This window comes from Rhopalosiphum padi, chromosome 3 (genome assembly GCF_020882245.1).
Source record: "Rhopalosiphum padi isolate XX-2018 chromosome 3, ASM2088224v1, whole genome shotgun sequence".
In the NCBI taxonomy this organism is placed as follows: domain Eukaryota; kingdom Metazoa; phylum Arthropoda; class Insecta; order Hemiptera; family Aphididae; genus Rhopalosiphum; species Rhopalosiphum padi.
Window position 1 is genome coordinate 59,304,371 of NC_083599.1, and position 27,978 is coordinate 59,332,348.

At 27.2% G+C, this 27,978-nt stretch overlaps 3 protein-coding genes and 1 pseudogene across 3 annotated transcripts in view; 2 read left to right on the top strand and 2 right to left on the bottom strand.

Annotated features, from left to right (window-relative positions):
• Positions 1-7,576, top strand: part of LOC132925242 (inactive hydroxysteroid dehydrogenase-like protein 1) — a 29,879-nt gene extending 22,303 nt beyond the window's left edge. The window contains exons 4-7 of the mRNA XM_060989652.1: positions 4,656-4,766; positions 4,942-5,174; positions 6,107-6,334; positions 7,371-7,576. Coding sequence (XP_060845635.1) covers positions 4,656-4,766; positions 4,942-5,174; positions 6,107-6,334; positions 7,371-7,481 — 683 coding nt within the window. The 3' untranslated portion in view covers positions 7,482-7,576. The remainder of the gene's footprint in view (positions 1-4,655; positions 4,767-4,941; positions 5,175-6,106; positions 6,335-7,370) is intronic.
• Positions 7,577-11,610: 4,034 nt separating this feature from the next.
• Positions 11,611-18,075, bottom strand: LOC132926171 (death-associated inhibitor of apoptosis 1-like). Its single transcript, XM_060990509.1, has 6 exons — positions 17,585-18,075; positions 15,450-15,765; positions 15,108-15,323; positions 14,857-15,044; positions 14,735-14,793; positions 11,611-13,400 (listed from the first exon to the last, which is right to left on the bottom strand). Exons 1-6 carry the CDS (start codon positions 17,822-17,824, stop codon positions 12,932-12,934), a joined length of 1,488 nt encoding a protein of 495 aa, XP_060846492.1. The 5' UTR covers positions 17,825-18,075; the 3' UTR covers positions 11,611-12,931.
• Positions 18,076-19,554: 1,479 nt separating this feature from the next.
• LOC132925244 (uncharacterized) lies at positions 19,555-20,905 on the bottom strand (annotated as a pseudogene).
• Positions 20,906-26,872: 5,967 nt separating this feature from the next.
• LOC132927719 (uncharacterized) lies at positions 26,873-27,978 on the top strand. The gene has a single exon (XM_060992307.1). It carries the CDS (start codon positions 27,290-27,292, stop codon positions 27,881-27,883), a length of 594 nt encoding a protein of 197 aa, XP_060848290.1. The 5' UTR covers positions 26,873-27,289; the 3' UTR covers positions 27,884-27,978.

The following is a 27,978-nucleotide window of genomic DNA, read 5'->3' on the forward strand; positions in this document are numbered from 1 at the left end:
TGGAGAGGCATTTCTCCCGAAAAACATAAAATGCTTTCTGTGGGGCTTGTTCTGAAGGCGCCTATAGAGAGGCGTATTCCCTCATGATGTATAGGGTCTAAGATTCTGAGGTGTCTAGACTTGGCTGTGTTGTAAATTTGGGATCCGTAGTTAATTTGTGATAAAATTAATGATTTGTATATGTTGATCAAGGACGTTTGGTCTGCTCCCCATGTATGGTGGGTGAGAGTTTTTATAATATTCATTTTAGTCTTGCATGTGGTTTTTAGATGTTTAAGATGCATATTCCAGTTTAGTTTGCTATCAAATATCATTCCAAGTATTCGGATAGAGTTGTGAATCGGAATTTGAATATCATTAAGGTAGAGTTTATGAATGCTGTTTGAATTGAGGTTATATTTTATGCATTTACTTTTAGAGGGGGAAAAAATGAATCCCGATTTGTCAGCCCATTCTTGTAGGGAGTGAAGTGCGTTGTTGAGGATTTCCATGGTGGTACTGATGTTGTTTCCGCTGCAGTAGATGTAGCAATCGTCAGCGAATATTAGATGTTTAGTGGGTTTTTGAATTTGGTGAAAGATGTCATGTATAGCAACTAGAAACAGAGTTACACTAAGGACCGATCCTTGGGGAAGTCCGTTTTCAATGGGATATACGTTGGAGAGGTAATTGTGAGCTTTTACTTGTATTGAGCGATCTGTAAGAAAATTTTTGAGGAACGTGAAGATTTTTCCAGTTATGCCCCACTTTTTAATAATTTGAAGAACTCTGTTGCGCCACACCATATCGTAGGCTTTTTCGAGGTCAAGTGCTATAAGAATAAGATGTTGTTTGGTATTTATTGCGTTGCAGATGTCCGTATGTAAATATGCAAGGTGATCTAGGGTTGAGTGGTTTCGCCGGAAACCACATTGGTTGTTTGGTAGGAGTTTAGATACTTCAAGATGCCAGACTTATTATCATTATTATACGTATTATTTATATATAAGACATTTTTTTTTCGATGAAAATAATTGTTTTTAACATTCAGGCCCGGGCGCTCGGCTTATCGTATCACGTATCACTACGAAAAACCGATACGTAACGATATGGTGTTATTGAAAATCTTCTATATTTAGTTAAAGCCGTTTCGCAACCCGTATTATACCCGTATTAATATTTAGAGCCACGGACCAAGATAATATACCTTAGTCCATGGCTAATATATAATATTATTATCACAGAACAATAACGATGTCATTTCTGACAATATTTTGCTGATAACTGATAAGTAAATGTGTATGTGTGAAGCAATCAATTTCTAAATTTAGCCTATGGATAGAATACAACAACTGGTTATGAGTATTATGAAAAACATGTATAGGTACTTTTGATAATGGTTATGGTTTATGCGTGTTACTGTGTTAGTAGTAATTAATGTTATATTAAACATATTTTGTACAACGGTATTAGTATTAGTACATTAGTGTTCGATGGTTCGACGACAGTTTATTTTATTATTCTCTAGTATACTGTGAATAAATAGTTATATTTTAAGCATGTCTTTATTAAATTGGTTAACCAAAACAAACGTGAACCCAATCGACGATTCATTGGTTTCTACTCAAGCAATAATAAAAGCATCATCTAATGAAGCTGAGACAGTGAGTACAGAATTTAATTGTAATACTAATAATAGTTCAAACAATTCTAATGAAAGTGGCGATAAAAATGATAATGATTATCCAAGTATCTGGACAAATGAAATGTTTTTATCATTTCTTAATAAATATCCTTGGATAATGGTAAAAGACCAAAAATTGGGTTGTAATATATGCGTGCAGGTTCAAAACCTTGCCACATATAAAACACAAGGTATTAGATTTGCTATTGAATGGACAGAGTGTAGTGTACATACTTATGGAGCTAGTGATAAAGATAAAAGACAATCCTTAAGAAAAAAAATCCATAAGCATAAAATTAGTGAATGTCATAAAAGATGTGAACAAATTTTAAAAGCACAAGAAGAAAATATTTTGCCAAAAGCTGTGTCAAGGGGGATTTCTGGTAAATTTGAGAGTACAATAAGAGTGTTTAATACTGTATACAGTATTGTTAAAAAAACAAGACCATTTACTGATTTACCATTTGATATTCAACTTCAAAAGTTAAATGGATTGGATATGGGTCGCATTTTACACAGCGATCATGCTTGTGCTGATATTGCTAGCCATATAGCAATAGAAATGAAAACAAAAATTACAAATTTTCTTGTCAAAAATAATTTTAAAATTTCAGTATTAATTGATGAAGCTACATCAGTGTCGAAAAAGACTTGTTTGGTTGTTTGTATTAGGGCTTCCACAGATGTCAAAAATGAAACAGACCCAATAACATTTTTCTTAGATTTAATAGAATTAGAAAATACAAAATCTGAGACTATAGTTTTGCAACTTTTATCAAGTCTAAACAAACACAAATTTTCTCATGAATACTTAATACAAAATTTTATTTGCTTTGCTTGTGATGGAGCTTCTAATATGATTGGTCGAAAAGCTGGTGTGGGAAAACTTTTAACTGACAAATATCCAGATTTATTGGTCTGGCATTGCTCTAATCACAGACTTGAACTTGCTGTTGATGATGTAGTTAACGAGGTAGCTGGCATAAATCATTTCAAAATATTTTTTGATACTCTCTATGCATTATATAGTTCATCACCAAAAAACCAGTATGGTTTAAAAAGTTGTTCCAAAGAATTAGATTTACAATTTCTTTCAATTGGTCGCATTTTAAATACAAGATGGGTAGCTTCAAGTTTGAGGTCAGTTAAAGCTGTTTGGAGAAACTATGAAGCACTTTATTTACATTTTAACAAATGTAGTTTGGATAGCTCGAGAACATCTAAAGAAAAAGCAACCTTTAAAGGTTTAAAACATAAAATAACATCAACTGATTTTGTTTTAAATTTAGGTCTTCTATATGATGCTCTAACAGAACTATCAGATCTTTCTTTAGAACTTCAAAAACGGTGTACAAAACTACCTGATGCTCATAACTTAATTAGAAGACAAATTCTGATTTTTGAATCTATGTCTGAGAAGTGTAATGATGGTTTTTATAAAGAAGCTGAGAATTCTGAATGTAGTTTGACCTTTAAAAATATTGAACTTCATGAAAATAATAAAAATAAAATAAACTATAAACAATTCTATCGAAGCTTAGCTGATAATTTAAAATCTAGAATGTTAAACTTTACATCATCACACGTATCTTCATCATCTGACACATCAAATAAGTATGCTGAGTTTATTCAACTGCTAGAAGTTTTAAACCCACAAAAATGGCCGTTAGAAGTGGATATATTATATGGAGAGAGAGCAATTAAGCAGCTTTCAAACATATTTAAAATAAATGAAAGAGAGTCAGTTAGAGGTTTTCGTGAGTATATAGATAATAAATCTGTTATTCCAGACAACCTTAAACCTCTAACACAAGCTGTGAATACATTGGTAGTTTCTACTGCTGAATGTGAGAGGCTCTTTAGTGCCATGAACATTGTTCATAATGATACTCGAAATACATTAGAAGTTTCACGTGTATCTGATCTTTTGTGGATTAAATGCGTTGGTCCACCTTTATGTGAATTTTATGCAAATACATATGTGGAGTCTTGGGTTTCTAAAGGTAGAAGATGTGCTGACCATACACAATGCATTTCAAAGCAAGAAATAAGATATAACACAGAATACAATAGTCTTTGGGAGCAATTAAAGTAATCTACATATCCAATATAAGAGATAAAGTATAATCAACACCTTACTATCTATTTTGTTAAAAATTAATAAAAATATTCTATGTTATACATTTACATTTAAAAATTTGTTATAATTTTAATTTGTATATTTGTTTACTTTCAAAGAACACTCTTGATAAAGAGTTAGGTATTCCTTGAGTTTTTTTTATATACCTACTTTTATAATTTAATTAAGAAAAAGTGTTTGCTAAATTAAGTACAAAAAATGTTTTACTAAATATTAAATAATACTTTTATAATAATAATAATAGATTTTGTTGTATTACATATTATATTGATTATTGTCAGTATTAATTATAAATTTAACTATATACCTATAATCTCAAATCTGTACAAAAAAATATTAAAAATAAATACTTACTAAGTTTTTTTTTAAATAGGATTATTTATAATAATAAAAATAAAATATTGTAGTGTTTTGATGCATAAACAAAATGTGAGCTAAAAAAAAAAAATAAAAATACAAAAAAAAATATTATAGGTACACAAAGTGTGAAGAATATTATGATGATATCAGGAAATCTGAATTGTAAAGCATCCCTCCACTTATCTTGAGCCATTTCGACCACTGACTATTTTGTCCATAATCCTAAATTTATATTGTTTTAAATATATTAGTTGATGGTGATGGTGATGCGATTAAACAATAATATTAATTTAATCAAAAATATAAATATAAATAAAAAAATAATAAAATTAAGGTGTAGGTACCTATAAATTATAATTAAATGATTAAAATACAGTAAAATATTAAAATTACAATATTTAAAAAGCTAAGTAAGTAAACTAAACCTAAAACAGAAAACATTTAAGACTAGAATACATTATTTTACATTTAGCATCTACTAATATTTTTCAGAACAAGAGTTTAATGTCGAAGTCAAAGTTATACAAGCCGATTTTAGCAAAGGGCAGGTCGTGTTCGATCACATCGCCAAAGAATTAGACAACATCGAAATCGGAATACTGAGTTTGTAACGTTTATATAAATAATATATATTGCAATAATATTTTAAATAATTCCTTTAATATATAATTTGTATATAGTTACTAAACTACATTGTACACCTATTGTACCTACCGTTTAGTTCTTAGACATTACTTAAATAAATATTTGCTAATCGTTTTTATGAATTGTATCTCAGTCAACAACGTTGGCATGCAATACTTATATCCAATGTACATAACCGAAGTACCGGAATCGACCGTATGGGACTTGGTGAATGTTAACGTTGGTGCTACCACACACATGACGAAACTCGTGTTGCCTGGCATGCAAAAACGGAAACGGGGAGCCATTGTAAACGTTTCGTCCAGTGCAGAATTGCAGCCCATGCCACTGTTGGCCGTGTATGCAGCAACCAAGGTAGCAATCTGGGTACATCTAATTCAGTTTTATTTAGTTACATCACTTTTATCTTCTCGACTAGACTTCAAGTCATAGGGATATCTTTACAGAAACTTAATAGTTGATTGATAAGTCGTTCGATTAGTGAAGAAGGGTGACTAATTTACATTTACAACGGTTAAGAGTTTAAGACATGATTTTTTTTAAATATTTTTTTAACGAAAAAATTCGTTTAAATTGTGTTTTAAGACATAAAATATTACAAAAAGTTGTGTTGAAAACAAGTGTACTAATTGGATTAATTTTTTATAATATATTATGTTTTTTCGAAACTATATAGGTATGTGCATATTTGTTTATCCGTGCAAAACGATTTTTATGATTGTATAATATGTATTTTAATACTTATTATATAATTATTTGAAAAAGAATCTTAATAATAAAGTACTTATCATGCATGTTTGTGAATGTAATGTTCTAATATTTTTCAAATCAATCGACAGTTATTACTTGTTAATATAGTAAAAACTTCTTTGTAAAAGAAAAAAAGTCACATAATTTAAAGTAGGTATCCAATGTTTTCAAAACAAAGAATGAAAGAACTTATTGCAGCTGCTTAAGAAAGTTAAAAAAAAAATTGAAATTATCACAACTTTAAATTATTTCAACCCAATAAAACGGGTTTACAACATATGCACAGCTAGATATATTAATATTATTTATTTGAACTGCATTCCATATTATCAGTAACTAATCGACTGATTTTGAATCACATTTTTGCATACCTACTGCAGTATTGTAGAAATTTTACTTCAATATTTATTGATTCGACTCACGTAAAATATGAAAAACCTTATTTGCCGATTTAAAAAATAAGAGTAATCATCGATTAAATTAAATTAAATTAAAAAATATATTATGTTATTGACTTGTGCGCATTTGTGTTTGTTCATTTTTTTCAGTCGTACATAAAAAGTTTTACCGAAGCGCTTCGCATCGAGTATGGAGAAGACAATATAACGGTGCAACATCTTTTCCCGTTGTTCGTTAACACAAAAATGAACGCTTTCAGCTACAAATTACAAGAGACGACTTTATTCGTACCCGATGCAAAGATGTACGCCACGAATGCTGTGAACACATTGGGTATGGTGGACCACTCCACCGGTTACTGGGCCCATGGTATTCAGGTAAAGCGCCGACACATCATTAATTAATTTTACGTTGAAATTCACTTTTATTAGCCATAGCCAAGGGATATAATAAATAATAATATAAAGACAATGTAAAATTCTAATTAATTTACTAAAAAAAAATAATTCTTTCAATAATCATTATGTACGGAAGTACAAAAAACAAAAATGTATGAGGTACATACATAGTTCCAAATACATGTTATAAAACAAATAATTGCTTCTTTATACTAGCTTATAATATTTTTTTCCTCAAATTGACCGTTGCCATTCCAGAATACAGCGGTGTATATTTTAGTATATTGTGTTATACGTATAACGTACGTGACTATTTCGCATCTGAAAAATTACTTAGGTATGTGTTTCATGCCGTTTACAGATGATCTAAATATTCTGTTATTACTTATAAGCGATTGTTTTTCACGTAGATTTTTTATTTATTTCACTCAATAAAATTGTTATGAAATCACAAAAATGTGATGTATCATCTGTCACTCTCGTGCATAGTGACATACACAATTTGTCCAGTTTTTTTTTACTAGGAGGACGTCGCACTAACTGCCTATTTTCGAGGTTCAATAGACCCCTTAAAAACGAATGGGTAGCGTCCTGTTTTTCTGTCCGAAAAAGCTATTGATAAAATAAATAGTACCTAAAACCAATATCTTATTTTAGATTAGACATTTTTTCATCGATTTGTTTGTATTAACATAACCCAATATTATATTTTTAAATAACGCAATTTAAATTATTTTTAATTGAATACTATACTGAATAAAATTCAACATAAACAATTCAGAATCAAATATAATATAAATGTTTTGAAATACTTCACACTTATATGTTGAACTCCCAACTTTGATGGCTTTTACTTGTTTTTCTTGAAAATAAAATAAAGATCAATATAGCAGAACGTTAAATAATTATTTGTTATTATTATTTTTTTTTTAATGCGTAGGTGAATGCCCATAAATAGTAATTGTTTATTCTGTTACTATAGTCTTGTAATTTTGTATTGTATTTTATTTTTTAGCATTTCTTTATGAGACTGCCGCCAGTATGGATAAGAACTTTGATTGGAGAATTTATGACTCATTCCTTTAGAAGTGACTATTTTTCAAAAAAAGGTTTAAAAGTAGAGTAATTTTTTAAGAATGTATATGTAACAAAAGTGTTACTAAAAAAAAATTATATTATATTATAACATTTGTGTATGAATAAAGATTTTATTATTAATTATATTATTTTGCATAATATTATATTATACCTTGAGTTTTAAAAATGGTACTTAATTGAATTATTGAGTTTCCGAAAGCTGGTTTCTAGAAATTATTTTCTACAATTTTTGGTATAAAACGTAATTCATACTTTTATGTTATTACTTTAAGACTGTGAATTTAATGTATTTGCATTTTTATTTTGCTACATTGTATAAGCTCTATAAAATACACTCGTAATGTAGTTTTATGACTGCAGAGTTACAGTCCTAAACGATAATTTAGTAATTGACGGAAAATCATTGGGATTCAAAGCTCAGCTGTGAAACTGGAAACTATGATGTCGCAATGTGATATTTTGTGAAAAAGCTCAAGCTTCATGAGCGATTGAGGAACTAGGCTAAATGCCACGTAAATGTTATATTATGCTGATAATTTAAATTATATAAAATCGGTACTTTTGTCTTCAGATAAAAAAACTATAACTTTATTTTCAAATTGAAATATAAAAATGATTTAATTTATATAAAAATAATTTTACTTTATCACGCATCTATTTAAAACAAATTGAGGAATAAAATATATGTTTATAATACTAAATTCTGGATGAAAATTTCCCTTACAATATTAACTCCTAGGAAAATTACGTCATGTGAGGTCGGACGTAGTTTAGTAAATATAAAAATGTATTAAGGTCCAACAAAAAATCGTTTATTTTTGAAAATTTAAAATACCATATAATTTTTTTATAAATATATTTAAATAGTGTTAATAATTTAGAACAATATTTATTTTAGATTTTATAACTTTTTAAAAATGTTTTTGTATTTTAAGTGTCCATTTTGTCATATTAACATATTTTATTATTTAGAGTAGTATTTTGTGAGATTGCTTTTGCATTCTAAGTATTTCTTTTATATTAATTAAACATATTTTAATTGCACATCCTAGCTCTTATTATAGTGTATTAATATCATACATTTAATACAATAACATACATACAATACATTTACATACATACAATACATTTACATACAATTAATATCATACAACAAATAATGTTTTGATAAGTTCTCACTATACCTCGACAAATCAATAAAACAAAAATAGAATTATTGATACATTATTGATGTACATATAAATATAAATACTTATTAGTTATTACCTATTATAAATTTATAAACCTATAGGCCGAGGTTGACCAATTTGACTTAAATTTCTGGGATAATCATATTTTTTACAGTGACGGATTCTGAATTTTAACTTTCCCATAAGAATTTCATTTCACCGGCACAAAACACTAAATGTAAAAATTTTAGTGAAATTAAAAAAAGATAACTATTTTATTTGGGTCAAATATAATATATATGAATTAATATTCCTAATTTATTACATACAAGCCATACAAGCCATACAATTAATTATAAAGTATTATTAACATATTAATATATAGATCAATAACTATTAATTATGTCATATTCAAGTTTAGGTATGTTAATCAAAAACTTATATGACAATTTATTACTTAAGAAAACTTTACTTTTTTTTATAATGTCAAAAATTTCTGCCGAGTCTATATTATGTAATATACTTTTTTCTACATTCATAAGTATAAAATATTTAATACTTCTAGCTTTTCTTCAGTCAATGAATTTCTAAGTCGTGTCTTAATTATCTTTAACTTGGAGAAAGGCCTTTCACATGGTACGTGGTAAATCAACATAAGTAATTTAAATATATCGTATATTAAGTAATAAAATAATAATTATACAATTTGAAATGTATATCACTACCTGTGTACACGAAAGTAAGAAAGTGTGAGCAAATAGGTACAATAGGACAATTCAAGTAGTGTATCAGATGATAATTTTTTATCATGTAAATCTTTATAATTATTTGGTGGCAAACATGTTAAATCACAATACAGTTTCTTATTTGAGCAATCCACTACTGATCAGGTAGGTAGGTACTAAGTAATAATACTCAATTTTCCCAAAGTCTGGCAACTGACAAATCTTGTTTTTAAATACTATATTAACAAAAAAAACTTTTACTATAGTACGTAGGTAATAAACATGACATATAATCATTTATGTAAGCTATTTATATTAGATGTTAAAAGTATTCACACTAGCCTACCAAAGCTAACTGCATAAGTTTGGTTCTGCTGAACGCAAATGTTTCATTATTTTGGGCTACGGTCAGAGAGAAAAAACAAATAATATGCTGACATCTTTTATACATTTTTATAATTTAAAATTATAGCATAGTTAATACATAGTACATACTCAAACAAAAACAAAACAATTTTATTTAGGTTTTATATGACTGAATATAATAGGCTTCATTTATAATAATATTTTTTTTTACTAAAACTTAATACTATAACTTACAACTTTAATATTATATAAAATATTTTTGTGATATTTGCATAGAAAACCTGAGACTATGTCATCAATCATGTTTCAAAACTTTTTATTCAATTATGAATATTTAGTAACTATAAGTAATTTAAAAGTATACAATTTCATTTGTAAGTTTTTTTCAAAAGTAAAAATATGGTAATAAAATGTTTGTCATTTTTACAAAATTATTTTATAACTAATATTGTAAAAAAATATTAAAATATTTGAATTATAATTGTTATTATTAATATATTTATATCACTAATCCTATTGGAGTAAAACAACGTCTGACTAAAAAAAAAAATTCAGTGACGCTAATGAGTAATGAGTAATGACGCCAATAGATATCACAAAAATAACATAATTTTAACCAGCAAAGGTATGTGTATACAAAATTGATCTGCGAACATATTAATAGATAAGTATAATTTTGAAAATAACAAAATTATTAATAATTAATAAAATAAAATAAAATTAAAGCTTATGATATATTTATTTATACAGGTTCATTTCATATAGTCTATAAAGTTTAAACTCTAAACAATAATTAAATACAGTATAATAGGTACTGTCGCAATAGGTATATTATAAGTTATAGGTAAATTTGTTTTGACAAACTGAAGCTTTGATTAAAAATACAAAATATTTATTATGCAATTTAATAGTTAAATATTTCACAAGACATATTATAATATATTATAAATATTTATTACTTAAAATTAGCTCTAATACATTTTTATATTTATAATACCTACAATATATTGAATTTTGGTTATTTTATAGAAATCAGACATATCATTATAGTTGCTGAATGTGGAAATATACCAAAATGTATAACGAATGTAGATGAAATAGACTGTACAGTATATGTTGACTATGCTTGATTCCAAGCAAACTACTTAAATAATGATGTTTTATTAATATTTTTGAATTTTTAATTTATATCTACACCAAGGTGGATATAACTCTACCTTGGTCTACACCATAGTTTAGTTTGATTTTTATTAACTTTAAATTATGATAGTACGCTCGATAAGCGATAATCCAATTATGTTTTGAACTTTACAACTATAGCTATAATATTATGTGTAGCTACGAAACAGTGAACTATGAATGTTTTATTTCTTTACATTTTAGATTTCAATTAAATAAAATAAAAACCTGAAGATAATATTGTTTTTTATAATTGATTAAAAATAAAGTAAATGTTTAAGAAAATTAATAAGTGCCATTGAATAGAAATTGTAGAAAATGAACTGGTTACATAAAGTTAAATTGATTTTACGTCAAAAGTATTATGGGTAATCAGAAACAAATCGTTCATTATTTGTGTTATTAAAAACAAGTGGAATTTAAGGCTGCTAACAAAGGGTATGCGTATATACAAATGCAGCAATCCTTCAACTGATAGAATAATAATAATAATTTAATTTTTTTCTTTATATAAAAAATAGTAAAAATTATTTTGTTATAAAATTATTTTATACATGAACAATATTTTTTAAAATATTTTTATCATTATTATTTATAGCTAATAGTATTGAAAACTATAATAGCTCAACAATTACAAAGAAATATATCTTATGTATAATATAATTAATTTTTAAATACTTATGTATAATATTGATTTTTAGAATAATTAATACACACGTTTACAGTTTACTTAACGATATACATCATTTTATTTTTTCAAATTAGAAATGATAGGTTCTTATTCTATAAAACAATAACTCAAAACTAGGTAAAAAAAATTAAATTAAAACCTTGCCTATGTGGTAGCCCAGTTTTGTTCATTGATCTGTTGTCATCATACAAAAAGTGATCGAGAAATAATTTTTTTAATTTTATATTTGTAATACTTCATGATATTTTATTTTTTCACTTCGTTGCATGACTACTCCACAATATAATTTCCAACATATAGCATTATAGCTATATTATAGTTTTATTGAAATAAAAGTTGATATTTAAAAAAAATGTATTATTTCTCAACCTAATTTTTTTAATTTTTTCTATTTTTTTTTTTTTCATAGATTTTTAAATAGTTCTTGTTTGTTTTTGTAACGTTCAGGTGATCAAGTTCCAGGCTCTACTAAAAGTCAATAATATGTAAAACTGTTGATGGTATAATATAGAAGCTAATTTTTAAACTGACATTAAAACAATGTGGTAGCCATTAAGAAATATTTTCTAAACAATGATAGTATATATTATATATATCTAAGATATTTATTTATGTTATCTTGAAATTAATATGCAATATAAAACTTATCATTAGGAATAAAAATAAATAAGATTGGCAATACAATAATATTACAGTCTTAAATTATATATACTTAAATATAAAAAAGGTAATAAAATAAAATATCAATATAAATTAATGAACTTAATTATTAATACTTGATAGAACAGTAGTACTGATGTTTGGAATCACAAGAATCAATAAAAATTGGCATTTAATATAAAGATAAGTAAGGTAGAGTACAAGAAAATAATAAGATAACTATTTTGTATCATTGTGTACATTTTTGGGAGTAACACTTAAATAGACAATTTCAACTTAATATTATATTTACTTATATTCTTTTCAATAAATTGGACAGTATCCAAGGTGTTACTTTATTCGTATTGAAGTTAAAGCAAATTTTTTAATAATAATACAAGTAATGTAAATTATATTATCAATGACAGTATATTTATACAATAATAAATAAGGGTGGTAAAAAAATTTATGAGTGGTTTAATCTAATCAAATATGAATGCAACATTAGACAAGTAATCAGTCAAATACGACAATATTGTTCCATTCACTTAATTCTAACTTGATTCTTACAGTTATAAATTCTTAATAAATGATTAACAAACTAATATTAAACTGAACATAAAAAAAAAAAAATTATAATTCATATTGGTATATTTAACTGTTTTGATATTTTAATTTTAGTTGTAAATCAGTTCATCATTTATAAATGCTATATGAATATTTGCATATATGCAAAAACTGGTTCAAAACAAACTAAACATTGTTTTACTTTTGAGGCACATGTATAACAAGTAGATATGTGTCTACACGGTAAAAATACAGCTTGCATTTGTTCTTTGCAACAAATCTTACAAAGAACTGGATCAATTAGTTCATTTGCATTCTCTGACCCAAAATATTCTTGACTGAATTGTTTTAGGTTAGTAACGTAAATGCCAACTCTCATAGTCATAGTAAATGGCTGTCTGCATATAGCACACAGTTCAAGCGTGACTGCACATTGGATACATGCAATAACGTGACGACAAGGCATGAAAAGAACTTCCAATTTTTCTTTAAAGCAAATTTTGCACAAGACTGAATCAGGTATTGGTGGTTCCTGTAGATTTACACGTATAATAGTCACAGGTTCTACAAAGTCTGAGAACGTATTACTTTCCACTGATGTTTCCAAATTCCTATAAAAATTTAAAAATTAGTCACAATACATTATTACTTTAAGATAAATGCTTTAGTTGAATCAAGTTATTCCATTTTATGTATTTAAAATATACATTAAGAATATTGCAAATTTGCAAATTAATCATACATGTCTACTAAAAAGGCGACAAAATACATTTTAAATAAATATTAAAATTTTGAACTGAATTAGTCTAAAGTGAAATTGAATTTAAATAAAAAAATATCTTAAAATTTTGTCTTGAAAAAAATATTTTTAAATAATTAAAATTGAGTATATTGGAAATGTAATATTGTCAAGTTATTCATAAAAATACATCATAAAATAAACATGTAGCTTATGAAGACTACATTTGTTTAGTCTATATTAAACTGCAGTTTTTGAAACTAAAAATATGATTAAATATTATAGACTAGATATTAGATAATATATCACTTTTTGGTTAAATATAATCCAACTTAAATAGTTCAATAAATTAAGAAAGACATTAATTTCAGGAGTATAAAAAATAATTATTATCTTAAAAAAGTAAAAATTGCAATTTTTATAATACAAGTGCCGAATTCTTCAAAACCTAGATATTTTATAAAAAAAAACATTAATTTTTTTATTGTTAACAATGATTATTAATTAAAATAGGTATTTATAAACAATATAAAAAGGTTTATTTAGTATAATTAATGTAAAAATACAAAGACAATTAAATTGCTTATTCTAAATAAAACCAAATTCTCACAAAATCGATTTTTTTTATTAATTCATAAGTAAATAATTGAACTTAAAATTTAGATCAAATATTTATATTAGCATTAAACTAATTATCATGAGATTTTAAAAATTATATAACCATATATAATAGACTCAAAATATTCTACTTATTAGTATTTATTTGAGTTGCATATGTATGATTACATTTTAGTCGGCGAGTAAAAGAGCCTAATACAAATTTAATATGCCACCTATTACAGTGATGATATACTCGATGATAACATTGAGTCAAACTTTGTTACATTATCATTCAAGGTTTAAATCATATTGCTCAATATTTTTCTAATATACACTTATAAATTTTGAAATAAAAACTAATTTTTCGTTGATTTTTTATAATATAGCTAATAAAAATATTTTATATTAAAATTAATGTTTTTTTTAGAAAAAAATATTTAGATTATTATTATTATTTTATTAATACATTATATGCTTATTTAACATATGATTTACAGTGAAATGAGATAGATATTTAAGTAGACTTTTAATTTGTTTTGGTATCTTGGTCTACATAGTTGATACATTAATTTTTGACTAAACCATAAATTATACATAGGAACAAACCTCATTGTATCACTGTCAACAGCTAGATGTCTGTGAATTGTAAATAACTTATTCAATTCCTGTAAAAATAATGCAATGCATATTTTTAATAATATTTTAAGAATTAATTTAAAAATACTGACCTCCATATTCATTTGTAAACTATAGTTTACTTCACCACCAACCTCTTCCACAAAACGCTTGCCCTTGCTTAAAAGAACATAACTGCAAAGTGGTGACCAACGTGCATGTTCAACCCAAGGATCATCATCAATTTCCCAATCCATCAGACCTTGATTACAGCAGAAACATATCATCCTATCTTTTTCACCTGAAATTAAATAAATTATTAAAGATACATAATTATTCAAATTATAAATATTTCAAAGTTTACCTAAGTAGAACAATCCAGCTTTACAAAAAGTTAAAACATCATGGTTTAGTTTTTTTGTGAATGTACCAAATGTCTTCAAACGAGATTCCAAAGAGGTCAAAGCTTTATAATTAAAGTGAACTCTCATACTTGTTTCTGTCATAATACCAACAGAACATAAGAAATTCTGAACATATGCAGTCATAACATCAGATTTATGTTCACACAAATTAAATTCTGTAAAAATAAATTGTCATTAAACAAATTATATTTTACTAAATATACATTGATATAGTTCAAAATATAAATACAATAAATATTAAAATGTAAAACATATTTATAATGTAATTTAAAAATGCTAACCTTGTTTTTCTTTAAAATATTGACATTGTGGAGATATTAATTTATGTTCAATATACGGATCGTCATCTTTTCCCCAGTATTCAATTTCAATCGGGCAGTATAAACATTTCACTTTATCTTGAATACCTGTATAATAAAATCCAGCCCTGGCCAATTTATCGGGTGTAATAAATTTTAATGGCCATTTTTTAAAAGTCTTCAGACGATTTTCATAAATTTTCATATCACAGATAGGAATGGTAGACTCTGGTGATTTTGTGATGTTTTTAGAACTTTGAGAAGGTATAACAGGTTTATGACTAGGAGATGGAATAATCTGTAGAAAAAAAAAAAAAAATAGTTACAAAATTATAGGGTGTTTCATTAATAACACAGGATTTATAAATTGCCCAGTTATTTTTATTTCGTGGGTTGGGTGACTTGTTTTTGTTCATAAATATTATCACTTATCTCGTAGCAATGAGATACTGTGAAAGTTGTTTGACTTATTTTATTCATCTTAACATATTACAGCTTACTCTTTAAGAACACGTTTTGGTCGTTTTTTAACGTTTTATTGTCACAATGAATGTTAGGCCGAAGTAGTGCACAATCTTCAATGGATCATGGGTAGAAATGAGGCACCTAATGAATCAACAGTTCATCGACTAATGACTAAATTTGTAAAAACTGGCTCAGTGCAAGATACTAAAACCCTTACACATCATCATAATTGCAGATCACTTACAACTAAGAAATAGTGACTATATATTGCTGTAATATAAGTCATTAATGGTAATATAGTAGGTACTATATTGTAAACACCTATATATAAAAATAATATACAGTAAAATTTAAAAAGCAGACATCATTCAATGTAAAATTAAATTAAATAGGTAATTCTCAATGATATTGATTAATGTTGTGTTTAATTTTCTACACCCAACTAGAGATGTTAATATTACATACTTAGAACTGTAACTCAAAGTACCAATAATATATTTATTTGATTCAAAGCTTTATTATCATAAGTAAATAAGTTTTACTATTCATCTAATCGACTATTACTAATATTCGTTTAAGTTCAAAATACATATGACTTATTGTTATCTTCCTAATATTTTATAAATAAGTGATAATGAATGATTTAAATAGTATACTAGTTAAAAATACTTAATGAATAACTGAAATATTTTTACAATATTGTTTGACTAAATCAATAAATAAAAAAAAATATGTATATCTAGTTCAAGTTTTGAATGAAAAGCAATGGTTAAATTAACTAGATATTTTAATACTGACAATGGAAATATTTAGTCGAATACTAATAATTTAGAAACAACATATGTTGTGGATTCAAAATAATCCATAATTACATACAAGTCAAATGTCATACACTACAGCACCTGCTCGTAGCTCGTTAGTCTTTATGTTCAATTTCATAAACAGTTTTTAGGCGTTTTAGCTAGTGCAAGATATCTACCTACAGTTTTTAAAATTTTTAACTTTTAATTACAGCTACTGTACAATTTAAATAATTCGAATAAATTACATTTTCTAACCATGTTTGTACTAATTTATCGCTATGATAAAAAAAAAAAATTTGACCAAACGCGCAAAAATTGTCCACCGAGTAGTTGTACTCGGTAATTCGCCGGACCAATCCGGCCCCGATTGTAGCTTGCCGACAAATGACCCGATAAATGGGAAATTTAGCTCCGTTACTTAACACCACAGTTTCAATTACGAGACAAACAATACTCTCAGAAACAATGGGTAACCAGGACCTTCTTGGGGTGGCCAACTTTAATCGACTTGCGATCGACCAAAAACAAAAAAAAATATATGTTATGTACATGCGTGTTACACTTCTTTTTTTTCGATATCTGTGTATAATCTCATTTTTCATAGTTATTTATTGCATTTTCTAAGTATAATTTTTATATTCGTTTATATAAAGATATATAGAAATTTACAGAAAAAATTAAAAAATTCAAGAAAATCGACTGGTTGGCCACCCCTGCACTATCGAACCGAAAAAACATGAAAACCATAATCGTACGGGACAATGACGAGACAATGACGACGACGTCACATCGGCAAACCACGAGTAATAAAAATCGAATAAACCTCACGGACCGCGACTTTCTACTCACAGCGGTGGTTTCGGCGGTGTGGTCGTTGCCGACGACTTCGTCGGCGTTACCGCCATCGTTTGCGACGTCGACTGCGTTGTCGTTGCCGCCGTCGTCTTCGACGTCCACTGCGTTTGCGACGTCGACCGCGTTGTCGTTGCCGCCATCGTTTACGACGTGCACATCGTCTTCAACGCCGACATCGTTGTCGCACCGTGCGGGCGAGTCGTTCGGCGGGACGCGTTCATGGCCGTTGTCCATAGTGTCGGCGAATGATGAGTAACTGAGCCCAACAACGATCGCGTCGTACAGAACACACAATCGGACTATGGCGGCGACGGCCAGACGACAGCGACTAACGAGTGCGTTAGTGTGGGGGCGCGTCGGTGTATATGGCGTCTGTCCGGCGGTCTCACGCTGAGGCGCTGATTACGTACGGGCGGGTTAAGTACGGTACCAGAACTCGGCGCCGCACGACACCAGGAAATGGTTGATGATGAGGCGGGCGGACCGGAGCCAAACGTTCCGTCGTTGCCGTTCGCGCGTCGACAAGTGATAACACGAAGGTACGATTTACACGAACGATAACAGTAGGCACAATTAATCATCTTTAATTAAAAAAATATATAAAATCGTATTCTTCTACAAACCACATTATCGGTTTAATGGTAAATAATAAATATTACCGATTCTGAGCGGAGCGAATAGGTGGAAAGAAATGAGATCATTAAATTGGCTCCCAAAACCGTATAATATTATGTTTAACAAGAGGTTATACGCGTTTACTTTTACGACGGCATTCGCAGTTTTAATCATCGTAACCAAATGTATTCAAATTTTTAAATATACTATACAGTATTAAAGCTAATACTACAACAGTTATTGTCGTTCGAAGCTCCGATATAATTAAACAACACCTGGAAAACAGAGATGAAATCTAATTTTTAGAAGATAATATCAAAAAATACGATACTAGTGTAGGTAATTTACACAATACACAAAAATATTAATCACATAGAAAGATTTAATAAACTATTTTGATTTAAATTATTAATTTGTATTATTTATTTACAAGTATGAACATACATAAAGGTTAGGTTAAGTATATTACAGTATGTTGATATATTTTTTTCAAATATATTGGATTTATTATAGTAATATGCCAAATTATATTTGTTTAAATTGTTCAAATTATTTACTGTTTTTTTTTTTTTTTTTTTAAATATAGCGTTTATTGAATATTTACAATCTATACAAGTTATGTAAAATGAGTAAATTGGAGGAGGGATGACAGTGATAGGGCAGTGAAGGAAAGCTCACAGTTGAGCTACCTTTTAGTGGGTCTTAAATCTAATTAAGTAAGTAAAGTATTTTGGATAAGGTCTCTCGACCAATTTCTGTTAAGTCGGCGAGTGGGGTTACCGGGAAGATGTTTTGAATGAAGATTGGAAATTAATTAAAATAAGTAAAAAGTTATATTATTTACTGTTATTTTTTGAAATACAACAAAATATCAAAAATTGTTTGAGGAGAAATAAGTATTTTAATGGTGAATATCGAATGTCTAAAACATTTAAATGTTCATAAAAATTTAATTATGCTATATAGGTTGAATAATTTACAACAAATCTTGTATTATATTATTTGCTAATTATCATAGTTTTTATAGATTTTGTCAAAATTCTAAATTTAAACACTTATAAAAAAACATTGTGACTTAAGGTTTTTAATATTTTTTAATTGAAAAACGAACAGTACCTATATAATGAGTTTTGTATTTAATTTCAAGCGTATTTACTCAACAAATAATTTTTAAAAGATGTTTAAAGAAAAAAAATATTTAAAAAAAATTTGAAAGTTGCTCATGCCTATGAATAGTTCAAAAAGAGTAGAAATATTGTATTGTGATTAGGTAATAATAAAATATTTAGTGAACATTTAAAATATCTACAGTTATCTGTTCTCAAATTACATACAAAAACAAAAATTGTTGTCTTATTTTGTAAATTAAACTTCTTTATAATTTTATCTAGAATTTCAGCTATTTTATTATATGTAAGTTATTAAAGCAATTGCCTACAAGCTAAATCTTTACTGTGTTTAAGGTAAATAAGTCTAAAAAGTAAAAATATATTTAACATTCCTTTGTTTGCTGTCAAACAAACATATTTTACTTTTTGAATTCCAGATTTAATTCTTAAATTAAACTGCCAAAAAGAATTTCTAAGTCCTGAATGTTCTTTGAGATACTGGTATTTTTGATAATGTTATTTTGTAATAATCGATGAAAACTGGATGTTCTTTAAGGGAAAATGATGATACTGTGTTTATAATAACTTATTATTAATAAGTTTTAAATTTGTATTATTGAACTCAATTTGAGTTAATTTTTTAATAGGCTTGTGTCCAATTACACTGAGTTTCAATTACTTTGATTGTTTTTAAGAACCTATTTATGTCATTACAATTTCTTTTCTTATAGACTTTATTGAAATCATTCAAACAATAAGAATGAACAAGTAAAAAAAAAAAATTAAATACAATTAATTTAGGTATAATTTAATAGTTACATTTATTTTTACTTTTTAGAACTTTTATGTTTATGTTTAACCCTTAGAATTAAATTTTAAAAAAATATAACAACCATAACAGCTATTACCTTAATGTGAGTTCTGAGGTTTGTATTGGATGAATGAGATGCAGATACAATTTGCTGTTTAGGTAAACATGTAATATTCTTATTTCTTAGTCTTGCTATGCCTTTCTATTTATATAATAATAACTTAATACAATACATTTGAGGCGAAGCCCATTAAGTAATGATTACATTTATAAATTATGCTGTTTGATTATTTGAAGAGTTGTTGCTAATCTACCTACTATGACTGTTTCGATTACAGCCTACAGGTGTATATAATAAAAACTACTATTTTAAATACTCATTTAACAAAAATTATATAAAATACTTTTAATAAAAATTTGAATTAATTTTGAATTGAGATTTTTTAGAAGATAGTAAATGTATTAAATTTAAATGAGAAAAAAAATATTGAAATTCTGAAATTTAATTTTACATATTAAACAAGAAACAAATATTTTAAATAATTTGTATGTTAATTTTTCAATTTTAAATCTGCTAATAAAGCTACTGAAGTACTACTATTATCATGAGAATCTACGTTGAAAAAATATTTTTCTAAAGAAGTCTACACTAGTTCACTTTGCACAGGGTATTTTAAATTAAATACCTACAACAAATATTTTTAGACACATATCAATTGATTTAACAATGTTTGAAAACTTATTGTAAGTTCCAAAATAGTAAATATAAAATTCTGTCATACTTACATAGCTTGTACCAATAATACAAATACAAGGCTACAACTTTTGTTTGGTTTTGTAACAGTTTTCTATTAAAGTGTTGACTTGGCAATATAAATCATTATGTGTAGGAACACATAGATAGGCACAGAGAATTGCGTCTATTAGCAATAAACGTTTTAACAATTTTTCTTTTATTACAGACTTCATCAATGGAGTATGATTTGGATGTTGGAACAAGGACAGAGTTCAATAATATTATCAATAATAAGTTCCTCCTACTGTTTCTAGATTCTGAAAATAAAACAAAATTGGTATGCATGAGATTATATGATTCTAAAATACTTGTGTAATTTAATATATTTAAATTTAAAATCACCCAATTCTTTATCATCTAACTCAGTTAGTTCCTTGAATAATAATTTACTATTTATATCTTTTATATTATTGTTCATCAGAGGAATTAACTTAATAACAAATTCATTCCTCTTTTCAAAAATTAAATTACTTTTCCCAGTGTATAATGTTTCAAAATCAATGTCAATCTAAAGTACAGAATACATTTAATTATATGAAAATTTATTTGTTTTACTTGCAAAATTGTACACACTTTATTTTTTTTTGTGTATTAAAAAAATTATATTGTATGTACTGATATTAAAAGTAAGTACCTAATGACTTAATGTTTTGAAATTTAATTGGGTCTAATTTAAATACCAAACTATGTCCAATATGTCCAAATGATTGTTTATACAATAACCACTGTTCTAATATATTGGGGATTTTAATATTAGGAATCTTTAAATAATTCACCAGATTTTTGGCTGTTTCATTCCATTTTTTAATCACTTCATGTATTAGTTCAATATTGTATTAAAGCCAACGTTAGTTGATCAAAAAATCATCTGAAATTTAAATTCAGATCTTAAGATTTAATAATTTGAAGCATCATACATTTTTGTTTATAGATTTAAAATAAACCAGTTAAGTAAATTGATTGCAGTTAAATATTTATCATCACTTTCCTGCAAGTATTCTTCTTGTTCTGCATTATTATGTGATGATGAAATTCTTTTTGCATTAACCCAAAGATCATTACAACGTAACTTGGTTATTGTGTTGTGATATTTTTGATAAAGTGAACCTTTAGGCTTTTTTTTATATACTGGCATAAGATAAGTTTCCTAAAATGAACCAACAAATTACTTTAATTTCAATTTTATTATTATAAAAAGGGTTATTGTTAGTCACTAAATAATTTTTACCAATACGCCTCACACACTTCAGTTAATCAATGCTCTTTATTTTAGATAATAAATTATGTATAATAAAATATAATAATTTATTTTTATTAACTTAATAAAAATAAATTAGTCATTAATTTTGTGAGAAAAAATATAGCATAATACCGATACTGCCTACCTATAAATTGTTAGGTACAGTTTATTAAGTTTTACTATCTGATTATCTGAGATTTACTTTCAATCATTTATAATTGATGGATACTTTATAGATAATTTTATTTACATATTAATATTTTGTAAATAGTATTGCTGAAATATATTATTATTAATAACTTACCTCATTTGGTATTTTTTATAACATTGATATAACATTTTATACTTTTTATATTCATTGTTCTCTGTAGATATTGTCTGCAGTACTTATATAAATCTTTTGTAAATACCATTGGCGCAACTAGTCATTTTAACTAGGGGTGCTTAAGCTCTAGGTTTGTATGTGACTCGATGGGAACACCACTATTTGCCTATATTAACCACTAAAACAAAACAAAAACCATAATTCAGGGTCTACACAGGACAGTACAAATTGTTTTTAAAAATAATTTATTAATAATAATATATTATATCAATTTATATGTTATTATATTTTCTACATGATACATAATATATTTTATTCACATTTTTTATTAAAATATTAAATCTAAACTTCGGTCTTTCTTTGAGTATTCGTCTAGTATAATATTGAGGTCGAGATTATTAACAATATCTCTCTCGATGTGCAATATAGAAAGATTACTGAAACGATCTTGTGTCATAGATATTCTAGTCCAGTTTTTGGTACGACGCATGGCTGAGAAAGATCGTTCATACGATGCAGAACCATAGGCGAAAGCTGTTTGTTGTGGCGTATCGGCGTATCGCCCGTATGCCAGACGTCATTATGACGAGAATTTCCGTCCCACGAGGAATTCCAGATAATATTAGTATGTTACTAATGTTAGGTTATATAGCACAGACTATATAAAATAACTTGGCCGATCCGGCATCCTTATTTCTACTTAATTAAAATCAACACATCCAATTCAACATTATAAATAACAAAATGTTAAATTATAAAAATTACTATTATGTTATAATTGTAATTCGATAAATTTTCAACTTTTTTTTTTCAAATTTTTAAATTATTTATACTGAATAGTATACATTTGTATCATTAACTAAATTTTTTTGCGAAGAATATAGGATAAATAAAGTAACATGATTTTAAAATATTATTAAATTTTGTTTTTAAAAACATTACTGAACAATAGAATAAAACAAAAAAATATTATAGTACATGATAAAATATTTACAGATTTTAAAATTGAATTTCTTCTTTTTTCCCCAAATTTTTTCGACAGTGTTTGGTGCATAAATAATACTAAAAAGTTCCTTCAAACGACTACCGACCATTATGTACCCAATCGCGCCCATAAATGATATGAGTAAATGAAAACCTCCAAGCCTTACTATCACATTCAACAACATTAGAGTTTTTTCGACTACATCACGAGCTTTGATATAAAGTGGTTGATCAAATGTGACGAAGCAGGTGTTTTGATTCATCGTTGTGCATTTCTTTGATGCAAAATTTAAAACTGTGTATATAATGTCGTAATTACTAGGCGGAGAATTTACAAATTGGAGTGGAAGTATGCTTGTTTGCGAAAATGGTTCATTTTTCGTAATTTCTGCCATAAATGCAGACCATCCTGGAATACAAGGAATGTTCATAAACTTGCCAAATATCCAAAGTAGATGAAGTTGAGATATTACGTATTCAAGTACAGTAGAAAAATTAACTATATATTCAAAAATTACGTTTTTAAGACCTTCATTATTAGTAGGTTGGAAAGTTTTAAACGTTATTTGTCTGAAATTCCCCATACTTTCTGCTGATGGTAAATTTTTCAATCGATTTATCTTATTTGTAAGACAAACATCAGATCTAGATGTAACACACTGTATAACACCCATGCTATGGAACGTGTGTAAGCCATCTAGAGTATTGACGTTAAAATCGGCTTTATCGAAAACGAATTGTGTAAATGAATCTGGTGAAATATCTGGTTGTGGGTGAGATATGGACGATGCTTCAAATAATAGTGCTTCATAAATCATAATATGTTGAGCAAAATCCGAGACTCGATAAAATATTAATAATATTTATTGACTCAAATTTTCTGTGTAAAAATACAGAAAGACCTAGTTGTAGAGGTGATATAAATGACTTAGGCCTTGTTGCAGACATTATTGAATGTGCAATCGCAATACATTTTTTTCGGATCTTTTCTTTTTCAAAATTATACTCTCTAAAAATATTCTTAGGGAATCGGGTACAACATTATCAACATTCTTTAGAAAATCAATAGGTAATTCGTAAGATGAACATTCATGAACCTGTGACCATAGATCTTCCCTAATTATTTCTGCAGCTGCACTAATAATTCGCAAACATTCTTCCTGAGCATCCGAATTTCTATTGATATACCAGTTTTCATTTAACAGTTTAATGATCTCAAACATAATATAGGCTGTTTGTTGGAATTTTCAGATATTATAACGTTATTGCCATATTTTTTTATTAACCTCGATTTCACAGTCCTTACGTCTGGTTTATATCCATTAAGTTGGTCGATTAAATCAGAAATTGAAAATTGACATTCTTCACTATTTTCAATCAAATCAAAAATAATATCCATAGCTTCAGATATATTCTCCTGTTTTGGTCGTCCCCTTTTTTGTCCCGAAGTAGCAGTAATTAAAAAAAAACTTGCGTTACAATCGTGATGATAAATGGCCTCGGCGGATACTAGATCTGGTTCACTGATAACTCTTCTCCAAACCGTTTTTCCAATATCATCACCTCGTTCTACAGCCCTCTCTATTATTGTTTCACGGTACGATAAACTTCGGACATTATACACTTTAGAACGTTTATTCGGAGGTGTTTTCCGTTCATTTATTAAAAATGCGTCATACATTTTTTTTCACAATAAAAACACGACTCTTTAAAATTAAATGTTGGTTTAGTGGACCGCAATTTGGCTTTAACGGGTGAACGAACTGGTGGCTGGTCAAGAGTGTCTTGCGGATTAATTCGATCAATTCTCGCGTATCGTTTTCGACATTCTTCGTGCACTTTAACGGACTCGAGATTTTTTATAACATCGGCTTTACCGTCTTTACGAATGAAACTTGAATTTAAAAATGTTATTATACCTTTTCGTTTAACAGTAACGCCATAACCCTAGGTAAACACTTTGTCACAAATAAAACACATATTTAACGACATCACGAATAACGCGAAAAACATGAAACATACACTGCTAAATTTTTAAAAAATGCGTGGTTACGGTACTATTAACACAGACAGCGTATCGGATGGTGTGACAGTCACTAATGTAAAAATGTCTAGACACATTAAACTAACAGAAATCATCACACTAATTAATTTAATCTGAATTCAGTGCCGGTTATTAACTCGCGGTGAGTCATCATAATTATTTTATTTCGTTAATAATTAATAATTTTATATTTATATTAAACAAAATGAGTGAAAACTTTAAATTAGTACTGTTAACTAGTGCTTGGAGTAATATATGGCAACATTTTGGTTTTAAAGTTCAAGAAAAATGAATATAAAAAGTATAAAATGTTATATCAATGTAATAAAAAATACCAAATGAGGTAAGTTATTAATCGTTTAATCATTTTTTAAAGTAATCAGTAATGGCGGTTACATTTGTAATCGTTAATCGTTATTACTGATTTTATTTATATTATATTTCTTTAGACTTTAAATAGTATGAATTTCTAATCTTTCAACTAAAGTCCTAGAACCAGGAATTTATTATATTTATTATATAGTCCATTAATTAGGTATTTCCGTTATCTTATCTTACACATGTTAGGAGGTATTTTTTTTTATATAAAAATACAACATAACGTCCTATAATTTTCTCAATTTCAGTAGTAGAGTTCTACAAACGCACAATAAATTTATTGCATTTCGTTATTTTTTTTTGATTGATCAAGTAATATATTTATCTGTATTGTCTGTATTTGTATTTAACTACATGATAATATAATGAATGACGGTGAAGGATATTTTGTATCACAAAGCGAAAGCTCCGGTACATCTTCATCTCTAACAACTCTACCTACTCCTACACCTCCACGATCAATTGATGGTACATTTTTTAAATTTTTGAATGATAAATCATGTTCTCAACAAAATAAAACGGTTGTACAATGTGTAAAATGTGAGCCAAAAGTTGAAGTATTAAAAGGTTATGGAAATTCAACTTCTAATTTTGTCACGCATTTAAAACGGCGACATGGCCTAGATGCTGTTGAAGAATATAAAAATTATTTAAAATCGACTGAAACACTGAATAAAAAAATTAAAACAGTTGTTAAACAATTAAAAACTAAAAAAAAGAAAAGAAAAATTCGAAACTGAAATGATTAATTTTTTTTTACATTCAATGATTCCTTTAAGATATGTTGAAAACCCATATTTTTTAAAAATGTTTGATGCCTTAAACATATCTGATTGTGGACTTCGTGTTTTTTAAGTCGTCGATCTTTTTGTCGAAAAATTGATATTTTTTATGAAAAAAATAAAAATGAAATAAAAGAAGAATTAAAAGATGTAAAATTTGTTTGCACTACAGTAGATATTTGGTCTGGAAAAAAAAAGTTAGGTCATACGATAGAACTCGAAAATATATTGCCTGTACATTTTAGATGTTTTGCTCATACGCTTAATTTATGTGCCACTACAGACATAAATAAAGTAATAAAAAGCTCTGTTGAATTGTCTTTAATACACGACCAAGTAATTAAAAAATGTAATATTCTTTGGAAATTATCCGGGCGGCCAAAATCAGCTGAAGTAATTCAAAATATATTAGGACATACACTAAGTAGACCCGGAGAAACGCGATGGAATAGTTTATACGACTCACTTCGACAAATATTAAGCATTAAAAATAATATTTTAAATTTAAACAGAACTCTATAAATAAATAACAAAAATTGTTTACGGGAACAAGACTTTAATTACATTGAAGAACACTTAAAGTGTACAGCTCCAATTTCGGAAGCTTTAGATATAATGCAAGGCGAGGTAAATACATATTATGGTGTAGTACTACCATGCCTATTAGCGTTGAGAAGAAAAATCAAAATATTAGCAAACCCTGACAATAATACTTGGATATACTGTAAACCTATAATCAATGCATTGTTAGAAAGTATTGAAAAAAGATTTGGAAATTATTTAGATTTTACTTCTCCCGAATCTCTTAATGCTGCTATAGCAGCATTGTCTTATCCGCGTTTTAAAAAACGTTGGTTGACATGCGTTAAAACGGAATTTCATGAAAAGCTCTTACAAATTTTCAAAAAAACAGCCAATGAGATACTTGTTGAAAAAAATACACCATTAGAAATAGAAAAATCACATGAAAATCAAACAACTGACGAATTTTTTGACTTTGGATCTTCTTCTTTGACGTTAACCGGTATACCAAAATCAGAATTAGAAGTTTTACATTACTTCGCTGATGAAGAAAATGACCTTCAAAATCTAAACAAATATCCGACAATCAAACAAGTATTTATTCGTTTTAATACTCCGCTTCCGTCATCAGCTCCGGTAGAAAGACTTTTCATTTTCTACAATGACGAATCAACCAAAAAGCCATAAACTATCGGATCATTTATTTGAAAAACGTGATGTGTTAAAGGCGAATATATTATAAAAATGTTTCGAATTCTAAATTAATATGAATATCATATTAA